We start from the raw sequence: 21,952 nt of genomic DNA, 5'->3' as shown, positions 1-21,952 counted from the left end.
GACATTCCAACGCCGTTATACATCTCGCGCCGACAGGAAAAGCTAGGCAATTTTCCCCATGCTGAATAACATATGTTTAGACAACAATTTGGGAATATGGTCCATTATATTCAATACGTCAGGGCATAAGATAAATGGGAAAAGCCACTCTTGTTTAGTTCTTGTATGTGGAAGCAGCAGTATGTTCTTGTTATGACCTGTAGTTTCTGAAGCGTCTCCTCCAGAGTGTCCACATCCCCCTCTAGCTGTGTGTAGCAGCCCAGTTTCTCCTGCTCCTGCTCCAGCCATGCCTCAAACACATGTAGGCCTCTCTCGTACTCCTGGTGGGCCTGCACCAGCTCTTCTGCCTTCCCCACCGCAGTCTGGAAACACAAAAACAAATATGTGCATTATAGACATGTAACTACTACAAAAATATGAAATGATAACATGAGACTTGTGTCTTCACACAGCCACTGTGCACGGGAGGAATGCCATAAGTTAGGGGTAAAGTGACTATGCATATTATCTATGCATAGTCACTTTACCCCTACCTACATGTTCAAATTACCTCGACTAACCTGTACCCCCGCACATTGACTCAGTACCGGTACCCCCTGTATATAGCCTCGTTACTGTTATTTTATGGTGTTACTTGAGTTTATTTAGTAAATATTTTCTTAACTCTATTTCTTGAACTGCATTGCTGGTTAAGGGCTTGTAAGTAAACATTTCACGGTAAGGTGTATTTGGCACATGTGAAAAATAAAATTGGATTTGATTTTGATTTGATAAGTCTGGCAAGTGATACTAACATATGAGAAGGAGATGGATGTTTCACTGCTGTACTGTATATACCTTGGTGCTGTCCTTGACGGTGTGGTATCGTTCCTGCAGGTCCTGGAGCTCTAGCTGGGTGACATAGTGTTCTGCCATGTTGGTTCCCTTCACGGTGATGGTGTCCAGTAGACTGCTGTGGCTAAGAACCTCCTCATAGAGAAGCTGAAACAAACACAACATGGATCAGGCCTAATGTGAATGTTTCTACTGCATTTAATCCACAGCATGACACAGGGTTAGGTTAGTTCTTGATAAAACGAAACGTGTATTACATTGGCATTTGGTGACTTTTTATAAGGCAGAGGCACCCTCCTATTGTATTTTGCATTGTATTATATGTTGTATTACTGTATATATTGATATGTGGTTGGGATATGACTGTGATATGTGGTTGTCTCTCCTGGCTATCTTAAGATAAATGCAATAGCTGTTGTTAGTTTTGGATGTGTACTACAATTTTGTCATTTAGTGTGTACTAAATGACTAAATTGTAATGTAAATGTGGTGCAATGTATATTTATGTATATTATGTATTTTATTTGTTGTATTGTTTTCTGTTTGGACCCCAGGAAGAGTAGCCACTTCCTCGGCAGCAGCTAATTGGGGATCCTAATAAATACAAAAAATACGAAATACCGGACAAGGATGTCCTCTTTCACCGTTATTATCTGCACTGTCTAAAGCTGAAACAAACCATGGCATGACACAGTGTTAGTGTCACTTTATCAAAATGTTTCACAAGGCAGAGGCACATGACAAGGACGTCCTCTTTCACCATTATTATTTGCACCGGCACCAGACATTATTTCCTCTTTCACCATTATTATTTGCAATCACATTTCCCATTGACTGTCAGTAATAAAAAGTAGTATACACTGAGTGTACAAATCATTGAGGCCACCTGCTCTTTCCATGACATAGACTGACCAGGTGAAAGCTATGATCCCTTATTGATGTCACTTGTTAAATCCACCAATCAGTGTAGATGAAGGGGAGGAGACAGGTTAAAAAATATATTTTTAAGCCTTGAGACAATTGAGACGTGTATGTGTGCCATTTAGAGGGTGAATGGGCAGAACAAAAAATGTAAGTGCCTTTGAACAGGGTATGGTAGTAGGTGCCAGGTGCACCGGTTTGTGTCAAGAACTGCAACACTGGCGGGTTTTTTTCACTCAACATTTTCCTGTGTGTATCAAGAATGGTCCACTACCCAAAGGACATCCAGCCAACTTGACACAACTGCGGGAAGCATTGGAGTCAAAATGGGTCAACATCCCTGTGGAACGCTAGAGTCCATGCCCCCGACAAATTGAGACTGTTCTGAGGGGGAGGGGGGTTTGCAACTCAGTATTAGGAAGGTGTTGCTAATGTTTGGTATACTCAGTGTAGATGACCGCGGGTACCTTGGCTTTGCCCAGGTTGGCAGTTTTGTCTCTCATCTCGGAGCACTGTTTGTCTCTTGGTTCCAGGCTCTCCTCAACATGCTCCACCCAGCCCACAAACTGACACACGTCCTCCTGGTAGCTGGTCCACTGGGAGAGGGCTCCCTCCAACTGGCTGTGAGGGAATACAGTGTAGTACACATAAATATATCACACAGTTAGCTGATCGCCACTAAAGGCACTTGTACACTGTCTCAACATTGACCAACATTCTTAAGTTGGCAGTTGTGTTTAGAATGTTCACAGTAAAAACAAATATTCAATATGATCAGATGTTATCATAACCCAGTAAGTATTCTACTAAGGCATTCTAATCTTTCAGGACATGAAAAAGAGAAGCTAACCTTTTGCATTGGATGGAGGCAGAGAGCAGGGTTTCCCAGGAGTCTTTGAGGTCCTGGATGTTCTTGCAGACTACTGGTACACCCTCTACTGATGTGTTCCTCTGGACAGACTCTCCCCTGGTGACCAGCATCTTCAGCTGGATCTCCTTCTCCTGACGTGCTGTCAGCAACGCCTGAGACACATCAAGAGTCAATACATGTTTTACAAAATGAGTTCAGACATCTGGAAGGCAGTAGCAATGCTAACTTAGCTACCGGTTACATACTGGAGATTTAAAACAACTTTTACTCTATAATCCAAGTCCGAGTTTAGTTTAGTTTAGTTGATTGTATTTGATTTTAGCTAATAAAAACTTAGCTTAGTTTAGTTTGTTTAGTTTAGTTAGGTTTACTTAGTTTAGTTTAGCTTAGCTAAGTTTATCTTAGCTTGATGTAGGTCAGTGGTGGTCGTACTGTACCTCCAGCTTGATCATCCTGCTGTCCAGGACATTTTTGTCTGCTGTGGGAGTGCAGTAGGTCTGCAGCATGTGGCTGGTGTCGGCCACCCAGTTCTGCAGCTCTTTCAGCCCCTGGGAGAACAGCTGGTGCTCAGTGACGATGCGGTCGATACGGGAAGCCTTCTCCTGTAGAACCACAAAGCATAGCACATGTCATAGGTCAGTCTCTGTGTGTTCATGTGCACACTCGTAACAAATTAAACTTAAAGTGAACCTGGGGTTTGTGTATACAAATGCCATAGGGCTAAAATTCAGTATGGAATAAAAAGAGCAGCAGTCATTTAGTAAGTTTACATTCTTGGTTACAGTATTTCATTTTTCAGCTATAAGATTGGAAATTCATTGATTATATACATAATTTTAACCGTAGAAATGACTCCAGACAAACCCACTCTAGTTCCTCCTGCCTGTCCTCTTGCAGGTGGACAGGTGGGCAGGCAGGTGTTAGTTACCTTGGTCAGGTTGGTTAGAGCTAAGTACTGAGCGGAGAGCTGCGAGACACGGTGGACAAAGCCCTTTCTGGCCGCGTGTCCGTCCCATAGTAGCTGGGCCTTCTCTCTGAGCCTTATCAGCTGAACCTCTTGAGAGGCTAACTCCTCGAGCACAGACTGCAAGGGCACAAGCAGGTTATCACAGAGACAGAGGCATGCAAGCCAACACACAGAGACAGTTAGCCAAGTTAACATAGACACTTACAGACCAGGGTTATAATGACGTGGAAGAAAAAGCAGACTGGGTCAATGTTATGAAAATGAAATACTGTCATGACATGGCAATCGAAAGAAGGTTAACGAACACAACAGACAAAGATGTTTGATACAAGCATTGGAAAACATTGAACAGGGCTGTCAAGTGTCAACTCTTTAAACAGTTATTATTTACGCCGCGTTGAACACACATACAGCATAAGCATTTGAAAATAGATCGGGTAGATAGCAGGGCAGAAATGAGCAGTGGGCAGTTATGATAAGCTTTGACAGTGCGATGCGGAATTCCATCACTGATTCACAGTGACTGAGCTGAAATGATGAGCTTCTAGAACGGCCATGCTGGTGCCTGGCAGGGCATGGTGATTGGTGGGATGATGGCACAGTTATGGGGATAGCTGTTTGTGATTTGATAGGCTGAGAGCCACGTATACCTGCAGCTTGTGCAACTCCTGCTTTTTGGCAGTGAGGTCGTTGAGTCGTGTGCTGCTCTCCTGTACAGCAACCTCTGTCCCGTTCAGCCACTCCTGAAGAGGCTCCACACTCGCCTCAAAGTCCTTCATCTGAGACTGGAGGTTCTGAAATAGGAAAGAAACACACGCACCTTCTGATACACAATTCAAAACAGGTTTCAGCATCACACAAATTGATAAAGTTGCAAAATGCTTGCTCTCGAGACACAGTAAAGTACAATGAGGGTGAATTTGTATTTTATTTTATACAAACTGAATAGATGACATATTCTCACCCCTTAAAGGATTCACATGCTGTACTGTACGTCAATTGATTACCTGTAGGGCAGTCTCCCTCTGGTGCACGTTGGACATCAGAGTCTTCCAGTCTTCTCTGGCACTGCTCATTTTGGCCCGGACAGCGTCTACTCTGTCCTTGGCAGCGATACTGACCACCAGCTCACCACTGAGCACCACAGCATTTAGTTTGGAGTGGCCCTGCTCCCTGTCACTCAGGAACTCCTTGGGGTTGGAGACAGAATGGCCAAGAGATAAGATGCATTCTTTAAAAAAGAATGTCCAATTCAATCAAATGTGCTTGCAAGGCCAAATGTGCTTAAGGACAATAGGTTTCCTGGACAGATTAGAAGTGCTTTACTAGAGAATTTCCATTGAAGAACTCATGGAGGTCATCCATTGAACCTGATGGACTAGGCTTGATTTGTGTCCAGGAAAACTGGGCCTTGGCGTACCTGTATCTTCTGCAGGCTGGAGGAGGCCTCACTGAGGTTCTGAGGCACATCAAAGCACTTGGCTGTGTTGATTTTGGCATTGACCAGCCACTGCTGGAACTCTCGGAAAGCGCCACGGAACTGCTGCTCCAGAAGCTTCTCTTTGTTTTGGGATTCTCTGGAGGCCTGCAGGCTCAGCCTAGGAGGGAGAAGAGAGGAACAGATAATTGTATACAGCACCTACAGGGTGGCATTCTGACTTGTATACAGCGCCTACAGGGCGGCATTCTGACTTGTATACAGCACCTACAGGGTGGTATTCTGACTTGTATACAGCGCCTACAGGGCGGTATTCTGACTTGTATACAGCACCTACAGGGCGGTATTCTGACTTGTATACAGCGCCTACAGGGCGGCATTCTGACTTGTATACAGCACCTACAGGGCGGTATTCTGACTTGAGATCTGATTCTGCGTATTTAACTTACATTTTGGATCTCATTGACATCAGTAAACGAGTAAATGATTTAAGTATCTCAACTTGGAATCGGGCCCATAGCGTATGTAATGGCTTTGCAACAGAACAGCATGTTATACACACTCCAAAAACTATTTAAACAAATTATTTGAATGTCAGGTATAGTAAGACCCCATCTATCATGCTGCTGAATGACTTACCTGTTGTACTCCTTGATAAGGGAGGATACTCTCTCTGACTGAGTACCCAGGTCCTTGGAGAACCGACACAGACCGTTGAGCTGGTACTTCAGACTGTCTGACATGAGCTCCATTTTGACTAGACCCTCCAGAGTGTCCTGGGTGGCACAGACACAATGAGAAGATGCTTTAGAGGAGAGTGAATGGAGGATTGTGAATGTAGCCCCGAGGATATGGTAATTTTGGGAATTTCTAACTTCCACTTTGAAAAGTCAACAGTCATCATAAGTATTACGGATCAAAGCCTTCCTTTAATGTTACATTTCGTTCTGGCATTGCAGCAATACTAAAAGGACCAGTGCAATCAAAGATGTGATTTTCCAGTGTCTTATATACACTGAGTGTACAAAACATTAAGGACATCTGTTCCTTCCATGACAAAGACTGGCCAGGTGAGTCCAGATGAAAGCTATGATCCCTTACTGATGTCACTTGTTAAATCCACTTGTCAGAGTATATGAAGGGGAGGAGACAGGTTAAAGAAGGATGTTTAAGCCTCGAGACAATTGAGACATGGATTGTGTATGTGTACCATTCAGAGGGTGAATGGGCAAGACAAAAGATCTAAGTGCCTTTTTTTATTTTACCTTTATTTAACTAGGCAAGTCAGTTAAGAACAAATTCTTATTTTCAATGACGGCCTAGGAACAGTGGGTTAACTGCCTTGTTCAGGGGCAGAACAACAGATTTGTATCTTGTCAGCTCGGGGATTCAATCTTGCAACCTTCCGGTTACTTGTCCAACACTCTAACCACTAGGCTACGCTGCCGCCCCAGCGGGCCTTTGAACGGGGTATGGTAGTAGGTACCAGGTATGGTAGTAGGTAACAGTTTGTGTCAAGAACTGCAACACTGCTGGGTTTTTCACGTTCAACAATTTCCTGTGTGCATCAAGAATGGCCCACCACCCAACGGACATGCAGACAACTTGACGCAACTGTGGAAAGCATTGGAGTCAATATGGGCTTGGGGCTTTGACTCTACAAGGTGTCGAAGGGAATGCCTTCGACACCTTGTAGAGTCAAAGCCCCAACAAATGGAAGTTCTTCTGAGGGCAAAAGTGGGTGCAACTCACTAAAAGCCTGTTTTGGTGGGATGGAGTTTTGGCCCTCCGACTTAGTTAATATACCAATAAGAAAGACAGTGTCACGGATCCCTCCGGAACTTTCATTACGCACACCTGGCCCCTATTCCCAGTGATTAGTAATTGTATAAGTGTGCCCTTTGTTTACCATTGTCCTCTCGATTATTGTTACAATGTCCGTTGGTGCGTGTGAGTACCTGTGCTGTGTGTTTTGGCTTTCGTGCCCTTGTGGATTGCGCAGACAGGTCTCGTCCCGTGTGATAATCATTGTGCGGGTGTGTTATTTATTTGAGATACTCCTCGCTCTTTTGTTTTGGGTTTCTACCCTGTGTTTTGTTACGTGTTGGTTTGGTCTTCATCCCCGTGTCTTTACACAGCACGCCGTAATTTGGGCTGAATAAAAAACCCTATTACGCATTCCTGCTCCTGTCTTCCAAATCATTGTTACCAACGTGACAGACAGTTCCAAACCTCTCTGCCAATAAGTTCATTTTCAGTTTTCCCCTCCCTACTCAGGCCACTCCCAGACAGTCCTATCAACATTTTTACATTTATTTTTTTATTTTAATTGAAAACAATGTCAGTACTTAATTGTTACCCATAAATGATTTGATATTGAGAAACAAATGGCTGCAAAAAATGTTTTGCCAGGGGTGTCTAATTCATTTTGCCCTGGGGGCCGCATTCGGTCTTCAACAAAGTCTGGAGGGCCGACACTGAAAATTGGTTATACTGTATTTGCCAAAAAATTCCTATATCGTTTTTGGATTTTTTTTAATTCTCCTTGGCTGTTTAGTGATTATTAGCGAGCTGAGCAGTCAAGAAACTGTATGAGTACAGTGCCTTCAGAAAGTATTCACACCCTCTGACTTTTTTACCACATTTTGTAGTGTTACAGCCTGAATTTAAAATGTATTAAATTTAGATTTTGTGTCATTGGCCTACACACAATATCCCATGATGTGAAAGTGGAATTATGTTTTTAGAATTTGTTACAAATTAATAAAAAATTAAATGCTGAAATGTCTTGAGTATTCAACCCGTTTTTTATGGCCAGCCTAAATAAGTTTAGGAGTAAAAATGTGCTTTACGAGTCACAATAACTTGCATGGACTCTCTCTGTTTGCAATAATAGTGTTTAACATAATTTTTTTATGACTACCTCATCTTTGTACCCCACACATGCAATAATTTGTAAAGGTCCCTCAGTCAAGCAGTGAATTTCAAACACAGATTCAACCACAAAGACCAGGGAGGTTTTTCGCTTCCTTCTTGTCATTCTATCATTTAGGTTAGTATTGTGGAGTAACTACAATTTTGTTGATCCAGGTAAAATCCCTAAGTGGTTTTCTTCCTCTCCGGCAACTGTTCGTAAGGACACTTGTATCTTTGTTGTGACTGCATGTATTGATACACTATCCAAAGTGGAATTCATAATTTTACCATGCTCAAAGGGATATTCAACGTCTGCTTTTTACATTTTTACCCGTCTACCAACAGGTGCCCTTCTTTGGAAGCATGTACAGAATAAAAATATTCAACAAAAATGAAACCTGTTTGCAACAAGGCAGTAAAGTAGAACTGCAAAAGATATGGCAAAGAAATTAACTTCATGTCCTGAATACAAAGTGTTACGTTTGGGGCAAATCCAACTCAACACATCACTGAGTACCACTCTTCATATTTTTAAGCATGTTGGTGGCTACATCATGTTATGGGTATGCTTGTCAACAGCCAGGACGTTTTTAGGATAAAAAATGGAATAATAGATCTAAGCACACCAAACTCCTAGAGGAAAACCTGTTTCAGTCTGCTTTCCATCAGACACTGGTAGACAAATTCAACTTTCAGCAGTACAATAACCTAAAACACAAGGCCAAATATACAATGGAGTTGCTTACCAATACAACATTGAATGTTCCTGAGTAGCCAAGTTACAATTTTGTCTTAAATTGGCTTGAAAATCTATGGCAAGACTTGAAAATGGCTGTCTAGCAATGATCAACAACCAACTTGAGAGAGCTTGAAGAATTTGCAAATCATGTGCATATATTGTACAATCTACGTGTGCAAAGCTCATAAGCCCGTTTTCATTGGCACTTAGAAGTCAACCTAGGTTGGCTAGCTCGAATTGTGTTTCCACTTCCTCCAGTAATGAGAAATGATGGGCTGACTGTTCTCAAAAAAAGTTTCTTGTGCAAAAATGAATGAAGGATCCGGTGGTAATTTGTGACATGTCTGACTACTGCAGTGTTGCTTCTCCATGTGCTAGCTAACAGCAACAAGCCCAGACCAGCTAGCTAAACATTGTCCCAGCATCCAGCAGTGATCAACTGGTTGTAGCATATTAACAGTGTCACTATCCAGAATTCTAATAGAGCTGGCACCAGTTGTGAAACTGGGCTGTGCTGGCCCGTGTTTCCCTCGACCCAGCTCGAATTTGAGAATTCCATTCAAGCCAAATAGAATTTGGCCCTAATTTTAAGTGCCAGTGGAAATGGGGTTTTAGAGACTTACCCAGAAATACTCACAGCTGTAATCGCTGCTAAAGGTGATTCTAACACGTATTGATTCAGGGGTGTGAATAATTATGTAAATTATCTATTTCTGTATTTAACTTTCAATAAATTTGCTAATATTTCTGAAAACATGTTTTCACGTTGTCATTATGGGGTATTGTGTGTAGATGTGTGAGAAAAATCTATTTAATCCATTTTGAATTCAGGCTGTAACACAACAAAATGTGGAATAAGTCAAGTGGTATGAATACTTTCTGAAGGCACTGTAGCTCCACCCACTGCCCAGATTGGACCCCCTCGCGGGATGGAGCCATATGATTTCATACTGAGATAAAAAGGCTGTATTGAGCCTTTAAACAGTATATATAAGAACACCTACAAATGAGCCTTGCCTTTGCAATCTGCCAGCCCTGCACAGCCTCCTCCCTACTGTTTTTCCCCTCTGCCTGAGAGAGCCTGTGTCTCCACTCCTGTAGCTGACTGCTAAACTCCTGCAGGTCCATCTCCAGCTGAGCAGCCAAGCAGTTAAACTCCTGTTCGGAGCTGGCGAGTTGGGAGAGAGCAGTCTCCAGGCCTGCCCTGTTCTGCAGTGCCCCGCGCTCCCACTGCTCCCAGGCAGACAGCAGGGCTGCCTCCTCCCTCTCCACTGCTTCGAAGCCCGCGGAGCCAGTGTGGTCCCTCGTTGCAGCCCCACAACGCTGCACCCGGCTCAGACACTCTCGGCCACGCTGCCTGGAGTCTATCAGCTCCTGAAGTTGAACATGGAACAATGAAACAGGAAGCATTCAACTGTTACTGTTACTGCTGACGACGTCAACTGTTGTTAGCTACTGTAACTGACTACGACTGTTATTAGTTAACTGACTATTCTCCATTTGTCACTCTGATGTCCTATAGAGGCTAAATGCAGACTAAGGGAGACGCACATTTCTTTATGTGAGGGTAAAATGTATTTACGATCCTGTGTGTGCCTGAAATATTGTGAGTTATCTTCTTATTTTCTCATCTATAATGATTACTTTTAAAACATAGCATTGGACTAAACTATAATAAGCTTCCCTATGATGTGTCAACAAGGGGGTGATGGACATTGAGATACTGTAAGTAATGCTTGAACATCCTCACCTGGACTTTGGCAAGTTTCCTGTTTACAGAGGTGGAGTCTCCTGAAAGGTCAGACCAGTGCTGGAGCTCCTCCTTGGCAGAGGCCAGCCAATCATTGAAGTCCCTCACAGCTTCCAGGTAGTGCTCATGCTCTGTCACTCTGTTCTCCATGGCCTGAACCTTACCCTGGGGGATGGACAGCATACAGAGACTGGGTTAGGCTGTTTGCCCACAGAGTACACTGTGAACCAGGACTGTTAGGATATTTTCTAGGTGCATTAACAAAGTCCGTTTCAAGAACCAAACTAGATGGATTACGGCTAATAATACAAACAGAAAATGGTTTCTACCATTATCGTCAGACTTAATGTTCTTATAAAAGGAGAGACGTATGTATTTAACTGCCATCCTCTAGGAGCAGGGCTTGATTACCTTGACGACAGCGGTAATGTCAGCGAAGTGTGCATTGAGTTCCATTCTCTGCTCTGGTCCAAAAGCCTGGTCACCTGTCTTCTCATGCAGCTCTGCAGCCGTCTCTGTCAGCCTGGCCAGTGGTGCTGCGTGGGCCTCCACGTCAGCCTGGAGGGCTCTGAGACGCTCCAGGAGATAGGCCTTCTCCTTCAGGCCTGGCTGCTGGTCCAGGGCCAGACCCACCTACATTTACATATATCGTTAGATTACTAATACATTTTAGTAATCTAGCGAATGTTCTTATCCAGAATGACTTACAATCAGTGCATTCAAATAAGGACGGTAAAACCACCATATATCACAATCAATCAAGTGAAACCTTCAAAATAGCCCATACATGCTAAATCAGTGATAATAAGAAAAGACTAGTGCGTTCAGCTGAATCTCACCTCCTGCTCTACAGACTCCATCCACTGCTGCAGCTGCCCCTTACTATCCTGGTAGTTACTCCACTGGGCTACCGTCCATTCCAGACGACTGAGGGAGGATACACACATGTAGAGATTTAACATAAACAGAGGTGATCGACAGACAGACAGACAGACAGACAGACAGACAGACAGACAGACAGATAGATAGACAGATAGATAGATAGATAGATAGATAGATAGATAGATAGATAGATAGATAGATAGATAGATAGATAGATAGATAGATAGATAGATAGATAGATAGATAGATAGACAGATAGATAGATAGATAGATAGACAGATAGATAGATAGATAGATAGATAGATAGATAGATAGATAGATAGATAGATAGATAGATAGATAGATAGATAGATAGATAGATAGATAGATAGATAGATAGATAGATAGATAGATAGATAGATAGGAAATACAACAGTATACAGTACCTGTGACAACTCATGGAGGTCATGAGCATGCTGGCCCAGGCGTCCTTCAGGTTCTGTAACTGGGAGCAGATGGCCTCCTGTCCCTCCACACTGTTGTGCTTCAGAACCTGCTCGCCCTTCCCTACCGCCATGTTCAGCTTCACCTCACCCTCGCCCTTCATCAGCAGGATGTCCTGGAACGCACGAAGGAAGATCAAAACAAATCAAATCCAACTTTATTTTAGTTTAGTTGAAGACTTGTTCATCAACCATGGACAACATTGCTCATTGAAATATTGACCTTCAATGCCTCAAGCTATCATATTGCAAAAGACCAAAGTAAGGTGTCATTCAGAAATGTTCATCTGAATTGGCACCCTATTCCCTACATAGGGCATTACTTTTTTCCAGAGTCAATTAGGGTAATTTTGTCTGACCTGTACCAGAAATGTTATTTTCCAGTTGATATACCTTTCCAACCCTGCACCCAAATACTTTTATTCAAGGACTATTGAGTTGAGCACGCCAATTCTTGATTCTACTAACCTGTACAAGTCCCAGTCGCTTCTCCAGCGTCACCTTATTACCCAGGGTACTGTTGAGGGTCCCCAGTCGTTCCTTCAGCCCGTTTAGCCAGGACCAGGTGCTCTGCAGGGTCTCCTTAAATGCCTCCTGTTCCTGTAGGTTCACCTGGCAGCACCTCAGCCTCTCCCTCACCCTCCGCAGCAGAGCCTGGTGCTGAGACTGCAGCCCCGCAGCCGCCCGTGTCTCACCACCGTCGCCCCGTCCACCTTCATTCAAAACCTGTGACTCCTGACACAGTCGCTCGAAAGAGTCCCTCTCTTTGAGCACTTCCTGGTGGTATTCCTCCACCCCCTCCAGTGTTGCCTTCTCAAGACCCCTGTGTTTCTCCTCAGGCAGCTCTGAGGTCACCCTCTGCTCCATGTGTTCCAGCCACTGCCTCAGCCTCTTCAGACGCCCCTCAAACCTGACAGACAAAGATATTATATCACCATGTCACAGTCAGGGACTCATACACATCTATGACTGTATTCCTGAGGCCCACTCCTGGGCTTCAAGGGTGCATCTCAATATTATAAAGCTCAAAATTCAAAATTCTCTTAGTCTCCACCCCATCTGTACTGATGTGAAAGATCTGGATAGAGCAACACCTGGATAGGCCGGGATAAGTTAAGATGAAAGAACGGAGAGGAGGAGAGGAAGTCTCTTTATATTATTGAGATCCATCCCAAGTATATTTTACCCATTGAGTTGTGCAGTGCTGTCCTCCAGGGCCTGCTGGTTGAGTCTACACTGCTCAACATAGCGGTCCCAGTCCTGCTGGATGGAGGAGAGGTGCTGCTGCACCTGGCCAGCGCTGGCCTTAGGGAGGTGGAGCAGGAGCTTCTCCCCTTCCTCACACACGTGAGTCAGACGTAGCTCCCCATCCTCCACACGCTCCAGCGCCCCCTAAAGGATAGGAGGTCACATGTCAAGGGAAACACTTGTACAAGATTAAATCTAATCCTGGACAAAAAAGCAGACTCAAGGGAAAATGTAATTTAAATAGTTTTTAGTCAAGGCCTAAACTTAATCTGCGTCGAAGAAACCGACCCTAAGCGATTGAGGATTAATAGTATATTTGAGGGTTATGGTTTCTATGGGTTCTATGCTATGTTTGGACTGTACCTTTAGCTTCTGGAGTTTACGCTCCACGATGCTAGTGTCTCCTGATCGGTCAGAGCACTCCTTCACTACCTCCCTCTGCCCAGACAGCCAGCTGTGGAACTCCCGAACCAGGTCTACAGAACAAGAGAGACAGATATCATCATCACCATCGTCATCTTATTCATTATATTGTCATTGTCATACTCCCGGAGTAGTCAGGTTAGACTACAATAGAACAAATAAATAATAGAACAGAACAGAATAAAAGAGAACAGAATAGTGTACTGATTGGCTGACAGCCGTGGTATATCAGACCGTATACCACGGGTATGACAAAACATTTATTTTTACTGCTCTAATTACGTAACCAGTTTATAATAGCAATAAGGCACCTGTGGGTTTTGTGATATATGGCCAATATACCACGGCTAAGGGCTGTGACCAGGCACTCTGCGTTGTGTCGTGTATAAGAACAGCCCTTAGCTGTGGTATATTGGTCATATACCACACCTCTTAATTATAACCCCTCTTAGGAACCAGCCATCCTCACCGTTGAAGTGTTTTTGCAGTCCGTGTTGCAGGGAGGCCAGGGTCCTGGAGGAAAGCTGGTTGACAGACTCATAGCCCTTGATAAGGTCAGTGAGTGCACTACCCAGCCCAGCCAGCTCCTCAGAAGGGTACTTCCGACACAGAGTGTTCAGGCTCTCCCTGGTGGAATCTATGCTGCCTTGCTGGTTCTGAAGGTCTTTCTGGAGGTCCTGTTATGCAATTTACATACATACGAATTCAACACATACAGCAATAATAATATAAAGAATAACAAGTGTGAGCTCTCAGAACAAGAACTTAGTATAGTCGGGAAGAGGGAAAAGGCCTTGTTCAGGAAAGAGTGAGGTGGAAAGCGATGGTGGATGCCCTATGCTCCCAAGGGGGCCAAGAGGACTAAGTCAAGTAAAATCTCAGGTAAAACCTGTTTCAATTCAATGTCTACCTACCTTGACTCTGCAGATGTCCTCTAGGTCAGAGCCAATCGGTGAGCTCGTCAGGGACTGCTCTATGGTCTTCAGCCAATCAGACATCTGGGTAATGTAGTCCTCTAACTGCTTCCTCTGGGAGCTGAAGTCCCTGAGGTTTCCCCTGGCCTGCTCACATAGCTTCTGCACCTGGCTCAGCTTTTTCCTCAGGTCCGCCTCCAGCACCTGAAATAAACACACAGAATATTGATTAGCTCCTGCTGAAGTTGTATGGGGCAAACCAACGGAGGATGAGTTTACCTAAATGTTTTAGCACTATTGTTCATCCATTGCCTACCAATGGATTTAAAATGATACTAGGGAACCTCACATTGTGTCAGTTAGTTAAAAGGTGTCCCTGAACATATAGAACTTCAAAGAAGAATTTCCAAAACTATAGAAGTCTGAAGTTTGGGCTTCAAACCAATCGTGTGCGGTACCTGTAGTTTGGCGGGAGTGTCCTGGCTACAGTTGAGTTGCTTCAGTTCTGACACTTTCCCTTGCAGGGTCACAAGCTGGTGCTCTTTCTTCCCCATCTCCAACTGGATAGAGAAAGAGGGAAGGCAAAGAGAGACAACTACATTTTCTAGTTTAATATAGAGATTGAGCACTTGGGATTTGGCAGCTGCAGGACTGGAATGTCTGAAATTCAGTCGAACTAATTGAACTCAGCAGGTAACAGAGCCCGTTTAAGTTCCTCTCCTGTTTCCCTTAAATGACAGTAGTAAGGAATATCTTATTTCTGGGAATGTGTGACTCCATCCATATATCCTACCTGTAACGCAGAGAGTCTGGCCTCCATTCTCTGGCTGCCAATGAGGTTATTCAGGCTTTCACTGAGTTCCATCATTGAGCTGTTGGTCCAGCCCTCGATCTCCTCACTGATCTGCTGCACGTCATCCGACAACGCCAGGCTCTGGCTCAGATGCTCAATGTTGTCGTCAATCCTCTCGGACACCTGGAATGTAAAGGGACTAAATCAACCTCTGTAAATTCACAAAACTGTGCTGGCAAAATAAATCACGGGAGATCAAGATTGGTAATAACAGAGATGGACAAACTAAAATACTCATAGATGGAACTTAAGAAACTGTCCCAAAACAGAGAGCAGTGGATGACCTATGCTCCTCACAGAGTAAAAGGGCTGGTTTCCCAGGCCCAGATTAGGCCTTCTCCTGGACAAAAAAAGCATGCTTAAGGGAAAGTGCTTTTTAGTCGAGTACTAGACTTCTGGGAAACTGTCTCAAAGGGTTTAAGTCAAGTCAAGGATCCCTATAAGCTGTTGCTCCTGCAGCAGCTACTCTTTCTGGGGTCCATTCTTCCTGATGACCTATGGTCCTTAAAGTCAGAGTAAAAGGGTCAAGTCAAGTCTGGTCTTTTGGACTCCAATGGCACTATCACTGTTGTACCTCTTGTTTCTTATTAAATTGTGTGTGTCCCTATTGTCCATGTAGACTTACCTCGAGCCACTGGTCTACTAGAGTCTGCATGTCTGTCGTCATCAGCTGAGCCTCACAGTCTGGGATCTTCTTCAGATCACACAGCAGAAGTTTTCCTTTACTGGAGAACTGGTCCAGGTCACTCTGCTTGGCCAACATCTCTGCCTTCACCGCTTCATGCTGTATAAGCACAGATGAGAAAACAGTGAGAAAGAAGAGCAAACATTTTTTATTTTGAAGTGATTACTTTTATTTTAAAGTTCAATGTATAATCATAGTAGCAATAATAAGATAATAGCTATTAACTGTGTACTAATGTGAACATTTTGCATCAAAGTTGTACACAGGTTTATACGAGAACTGAGATGAACGTCATTATCCTAACCTTTGCCAGCGATTTTTTGGTCTCCTCGTGGTCTTTCAGAGCCGAGCCGATGTCAGCCACAGCCTCAGTGTTCTCCAAGGTGGCGGCTATGGATGTCCTCAGGTTATGGTATTCTCTCATCAGCTCCACCAGCACACTGCACTGCTCCTGCCTGACAACACACATCTCTTCAAATGACTAAATTGTGGGGTGAAATTGTGCTTCTGGATTTGAATTGTTGAAGTGTTCCTATACTCTCTTGGATGAGCTACAGTACGTTAGATAAAATAAAATGGTATTGGTCGTGTACACAGTTTAGCAGGTGTTATAGCGGTGCAGCAAAATGCTTATGTTACTAGCTGCTAACAATGCTGTCAAATGTCAAACAATTCAAATGAATAAATAAATTCAAGAACGGCAGGATGAATCCAATTAACAACCCAAATAGCACTGTAGCAGTATCAAAATGCAATCTATACATACGTACACAAGAAATACTAAGGATGATGTGTAAAGCAGTAGATATAGCACAGTAAGCTATGTCAAGAATCCAGTATATAAATAAATATCTACACAAGTTTGCTGCTATTTACGTGTGTGATGAGTTTAGATTGTGATATAAGCAACTATACAAGCTCATTCGCCAGCAGCATACCACCCTGCATCCCACTGCTGGCTTGTTTCTAAAGCTAAGTAGGGTTGGTCCTGGTCAGTCCCTGGATGGGAGACCAGATGGTGTTGGAGGGCCAGTAGGAGGCACTCTTTCCTCAGGTCAAAAAAAATATCCCAATGCCCCAGGGCAGTGACTGGGGATGCTGCCCTGTGCAGGGTGATGTCTTTTGGATGGGATGTTAAACGGGTGTCCTGACTCTCTGAGGTCATTAAAGATCCCATAACACTTATCGTAAGAGTAGGGGTGTTAACCCTGGTGTCCTGGCTAAATTCCCAAGATGTCCCTCATACCATCATGGTCACCTAATCATCCCCAGCTTACAATTGGCTCATTCATCCCCCTCCTCTCCCCTGAAACGATTCCCCAGGTTGTTGCTGTAAATGAGAATGTGTCCGCAGTCAACTTACCTGGTTAAATAATGGTAAAAAATGTTTTAATAATAATTTGGTCTCCAATATTTGATGCTGAAGACAGAGCCCTACCTGTCAGTTATGAGTCTCTTGGTATCCTCCCAGGTGGTTACCAAGAGGCTGATCTCCCTGAGAACTTCCCCGGCCAGCTCTGCATCTCTCTGGGCTAGTTGCTGACCCTTGTCCCTGAGCCACTGCTCCTCGTGTTGTTGAGACTGGAGCTCATCCTCCAGCTGGTTATAGAACCGCAGCCTGGACACCAAAGAAGAAAAGACCGTGTTACAGCCAGCTATTCACAATTCATCCGGAGATAATGTGAAAATGAAACTCATGGTTGAAAACACCAAGCACACTGGCTAGAATCCTAGCTACCTCTGCTGCAGGGCGAGTGGGCTGGGTTCTCGCAGGCTCTGGTGGTCTGCCTTCTCCTTGATGTCCTCCACGCTTTTCAACAGCTGTTCCTTCCTCTGTCTGAAGGAGCTCCATAGCGCTCCCAGGGCCTCTGCCTCGCTCTGCTTGGTCCCAAGCAGATTCCTCACTGTGTCCAGCTCCCCGCTGAGACCATCAGCCAGCACCCGGCACGACGTCCGGGACCCAGACCCCTCCACACCGCTCACCATGTGGAGGTGGCCTTCAATCAAATCAAATAAATTGTATTTGTAAAGCGCATTTCGTAGCAAGGTAGGAACACCAGAGGAAAACATAAATATAATAAACAATAGATATGAAATAAACAATATAAATACCTTTACAGAGGCTGCTGTCCAGGCCGGCTGCCAGGGTCTCCAGACTGCTGATGTCTGGGACGATGGCCTCCAGTTCTCTCTGTAGTTCCTCCACCCGACCATGGTCCCAGCTCCCTGAACTCTCCACCGTCTGCCTCAAGCCTCGTAGCACCCCCACAGCCGCACCGTGGGTCTGTAAGGGAGGAGGCATAACACAAACGTTTTTATTTTGGGCTCTGACATGTTAAGCGATTTAACCACTTTTTAATGACTTTCCCAAACCTTTAACCCTAATCTTTAACCCTTAACTTAACCCAGGTTTTGAAAATGGATATGAAAATGGTTATGAAAATGGTTATGAAAATGGTGCGGGTATGTTGTAGGTGCCACATATTTCAAACTCATACCACGGAGGGCCAAGTGTCTGCAGGTTTTCACTGATGAATTAAGATCACTGATCAGTAAAGAAGGTCTTAAAAACCGACCATGGAATGAGGTTGATACCCCTGTTGTAGGACCTTTTTCTTACCTCCAAGAAGGCCTCCAGCTTCCCCAGGCAGTCCAGCCGGAGCTCAGCCAGCTGCTGGACCTCCAGGTAGGGCTGTAGGCAGCTGACCTGTCTCCCCTGGAGGAGCTGAGCATCCTGGGGTTCACACAAGGCACACAGCCCCTCTGTCTGGAGCTCCAAGCTCTCCCTCACACCACTCTGCTTCTGAAGAGCCACTAGTGTTTCCTACAGCAGACCATACAGGATACAGAGGATGATGAGCAGGAGCAAGAGGAGGAAGATGAGGGGGATGAAGAGGAATACAAATAAAAATGAATTTCTTGTAGTAGAACAGTCAGACAAAAAAAAACATGATTGACCATTTGACCATGGTTCATACCTTGACTTGGGCCACAGCAGGCTGCAGGTCAGTGATGTTGACCAGGGAGGTTGAGTGGAGGGTGGAGAGGAGGGTCTCAGACCACTGAGAGAACTTCAACAGGGCCAGGTCAAACTGCTCCACCTGGGACAGCTGGCTCTGGAGCTCCTTGATTCTGTACAGTATACAAATAACAGGAAAATCAATCAAAACATACAGTGCCATGAAAAAGTATTTGCCCCTTTCCAAAAAAGTTATACTTTTAAATCATCTGTCCATAAACATCCTTCCAAGAATCTTGATGATCATCCAGGTGCTTCCAGGTGATTTTTGGCAAACTTGAGTCACATTTTTGGACGAGATGGGTCCCATTATGCCTGGTGAAAACCAAACACTGCATTCTACAGTAAGAACATCATAACAACGGTCAAGTATGGTGGTGGTAGTGTGATGGTTTGGGGATGTTTTGCTGCCTCAGGACCTGGACGACTTGCCTTAATAGAAGGAACCATGAATTCTGCTCTGTATCAGAGAATTCTACAGGAGAATGTCAGGCTATCCATCTGTGAGCTGAAGCTGAAGCGCATCTGGGTAATGCAGCAAGACAATGATCCAAAACACACAGTCAAATCCACATGACAATCGCTAAAAAGCAACAAATTTGAAGTTTTGGAATGGCCTAGTCAAAGTCTAGACCTAATCCCAATTGAGATGTTGTGGCAGGACTTGAAATGAGCAGTTAATGCTTGAAAACTCACAAATCCTGCTGAGTTAAAGCTGTTCTACATGGAAGAGTGGGCCGAAATTCCTCCACAGAGATGTGAGAGGCTGATCAACAACTACAGGAAGCATTTGGTTGGAGTCATTGCAGCTAAAGGTGTCACAACCAGTTATTGAGTGTAATGGGGCAAATGCTTTTTCACACAGGGGCATTGGGTGTTGCATAACTTTGTTAATTAAATAAATAAAATAAGTAACTATTATTTTATTTTTTGTAAACTCAGGTTCCCTTTATCTAATACTAGGTTTTGTTTGAAGATCTGATAACATTCAGTATCGAAAATATGCAACAATATACAAAATCGGAAAGTGGTCAAATACTTTTTCACACCACTGTAGCTCTACAATGCTGTGTGCTGTCAGTACCAGTAAGACGTACTCAAGTTGGAAATGTGATGTGACCAAACCAACTTGATTTGGAAGATGTACAGGATCCATTTGCCAACAATGAGGGTCAGACTGGAATGAGGTATGTGAGCTCTGGTCAACAGCAGTGCACTACATAGTATAGTAATGTTGGAAGCAGCCTGACTGAATCAATGATGTTACTGCTGAACCGAGTGACACGCACACCATCTTCTGACTGACCTGTGAGGGATGAGTTCATTCTGGGAGTTCCATCTCTTCTTCAGCTGCTCCAGGTCATCACTGAGCTGCCTTGCCTTCTCCTCTGGGACGGTGGGGTACAGGGCTGTCCCTGAAGCCACAAGGCCATCATGGAGGGGCTCCAGCGACACCACCTCAGACTGCAAGTCCTACAGAAGATACGCTTTTGTTGAGCATCTATGCCAGCAAGCCTTTTACAAAAACACTTTCAATGGAGAATCTTCAGGCTTAATCTGTGTCTCGGAAACTGGCCCTAAATGCACATGGAAGCTCTGCAGGATCAGTCCAGGAACATGGATTGAAAATTGATGAATTTACAGTACCTGCAGGTCCTGCAGCTCACTCTCCAGCTTGATTTTATCTGCAGGCAGGCAATGACTCTCAGGTTTGGATGTAGACTCACATCTCTCCAAGCAGGATACAAAGCTAGAACGATCCTTCTCATACCTGAAACAAAGTATCCAAGTTTAAGAACAAGACGGGCACTTCAAAAATGTACAAAAACAAATGTTTTACATCAATATTTCACAGCTGAAGGGCCGGTTTCCCGGATCCACATTAAGCCTTGACTAAAAAGAACTTTAGATCAAGGTTCTTTAGATGCTTTAGTCCGGCACTAGGCATAATGTGTGCCCGGGAAACCAGACCAAAATGTCTCCCTCCAGCCTAGCCTTCCTACTTTTGCCATAGAGATAGCACTTTCTCCAGTGTGTTCTGTTTTTCTTTGGCCTGCCCTAGACTCTGGTCATAGCTGGTCTGTAGAGCGGCCACTGCCCTCTCAGCCTGCTCCCTGTCACTGAGTCTACGTGCCCCAGCAGACAGGGGCAACAAGGCTGCCTTCAGGCTCTCCAAGCTCTGGGACACATCCTAGGGGGATAAACCACATAATTAAATACAACATTTGACTAATACAACACTATATACAAGGTTGGGTTTGTTACTTTCTAAATGTTATCCGTTACAGTTACTAGTTACCTGTCCAAAATTGTAATCTGTGACGAAACTTTTGGATTACCCAAACTCAGTAATGGAATCCGATTACTTTTGGATTACTTTCCCTTTAAGAGGCATTAGAAGAAGACTACAAGGATCCATGAACACATTTGATGTCATCATAGTTGTCTTGGACTTGTGGTCAGACTTGCTCAGGTGGAACCAACTTAAACTTGCACTTTTTTGAATTATAAATTGAATGTCATTGAGAAAACAGAATGGTGTCATATTGTATTTTTCACAAACATCTTTGCTGAATTTAAAAGCAATCCAAGAAGCAATCAACCTCGTTTTTCTAAGTTATATGTAATCTGATTACAATATTTTTGCTGATAACGTAACTGATTACAGTTACAGGTTTTTTTGTAATCAGATTACATTTAACCAATAACATGTAACCAGTAACTCCCCAACCCTGACTATTTATGATGTACTATATAGCTCTATAAAGACAACACTATTGAACAAACAGCAAGACAATATCGTCAATAAAATGGCAGAACCTAATTCGTGGCAGTGTGCCATGGAGACATTGTAAATGTACAACCTTAAAGATTAAAATGTGTATCTCCAAGAACAGGAAACAGTAGAAGGAACCCATTGTAGCCTTATGTCTGACATGAAATTAGGAAAATGAAGTAGCCTAAGCAAGTAATTAAATAAGTAGTTGTCAATACACCGTAATGACGAAAC

General features: G+C 43.9%; 1 protein-coding gene across 1 annotated transcript in view; it reads right to left on the bottom strand.

Moving 5' to 3' along the window:
* The window catches only part of syne1b (spectrin repeat containing, nuclear envelope 1b), a 137,535-nt gene that overhangs the window by 68,531 nt on the left and 47,052 nt on the right, over positions 1-21,952 (bottom strand). The window contains exons 37-68 of the mRNA XM_045723662.1: positions 20,946-21,133; positions 20,590-20,713; positions 20,249-20,415; positions 18,902-19,055; positions 18,544-18,747; positions 18,036-18,207; positions 17,662-17,920; positions 17,362-17,541; positions 16,228-16,378; positions 15,864-16,022; positions 15,179-15,361; positions 14,844-14,945; positions 14,386-14,589; positions 13,941-14,148; positions 13,412-13,524; positions 12,987-13,192; positions 12,269-12,710; positions 11,744-11,916; positions 11,276-11,363; positions 10,848-11,069; positions 10,437-10,601; positions 9,704-10,060; positions 5,671-5,807; positions 5,014-5,191; positions 4,601-4,783; positions 4,244-4,387; positions 3,555-3,710; positions 3,064-3,228; positions 2,606-2,778; positions 2,223-2,376; positions 838-981; positions 198-362 (exon numbers count right to left, since the gene is read on the bottom strand). Coding sequence (XP_045579618.1) covers positions 198-362; positions 838-981; positions 2,223-2,376; positions 2,606-2,778; positions 3,064-3,228; positions 3,555-3,710; positions 4,244-4,387; positions 4,601-4,783; positions 5,014-5,191; positions 5,671-5,807; positions 9,704-10,060; positions 10,437-10,601; positions 10,848-11,069; positions 11,276-11,363; positions 11,744-11,916; positions 12,269-12,710; positions 12,987-13,192; positions 13,412-13,524; positions 13,941-14,148; positions 14,386-14,589; positions 14,844-14,945; positions 15,179-15,361; positions 15,864-16,022; positions 16,228-16,378; positions 17,362-17,541; positions 17,662-17,920; positions 18,036-18,207; positions 18,544-18,747; positions 18,902-19,055; positions 20,249-20,415; positions 20,590-20,713; positions 20,946-21,133 — 5,820 coding nt within the window. The remainder of the gene's footprint in view (positions 1-197; positions 363-837; positions 982-2,222; positions 2,377-2,605; positions 2,779-3,063; positions 3,229-3,554; positions 3,711-4,243; positions 4,388-4,600; positions 4,784-5,013; positions 5,192-5,670; positions 5,808-9,703; positions 10,061-10,436; positions 10,602-10,847; positions 11,070-11,275; positions 11,364-11,743; positions 11,917-12,268; positions 12,711-12,986; positions 13,193-13,411; positions 13,525-13,940; positions 14,149-14,385; positions 14,590-14,843; positions 14,946-15,178; positions 15,362-15,863; positions 16,023-16,227; positions 16,379-17,361; positions 17,542-17,661; positions 17,921-18,035; positions 18,208-18,543; positions 18,748-18,901; positions 19,056-20,248; positions 20,416-20,589; positions 20,714-20,945; positions 21,134-21,952) is intronic.

Source organism: Salmo salar, chromosome ssa09 (genome assembly GCF_905237065.1).
Source record: "Salmo salar chromosome ssa09, Ssal_v3.1, whole genome shotgun sequence".
NCBI lineage: Eukaryota > Metazoa > Chordata > Actinopteri > Salmoniformes > Salmonidae > Salmo > Salmo salar.
This window is presented reverse-complemented; position numbering and strand designations above follow the sequence as displayed.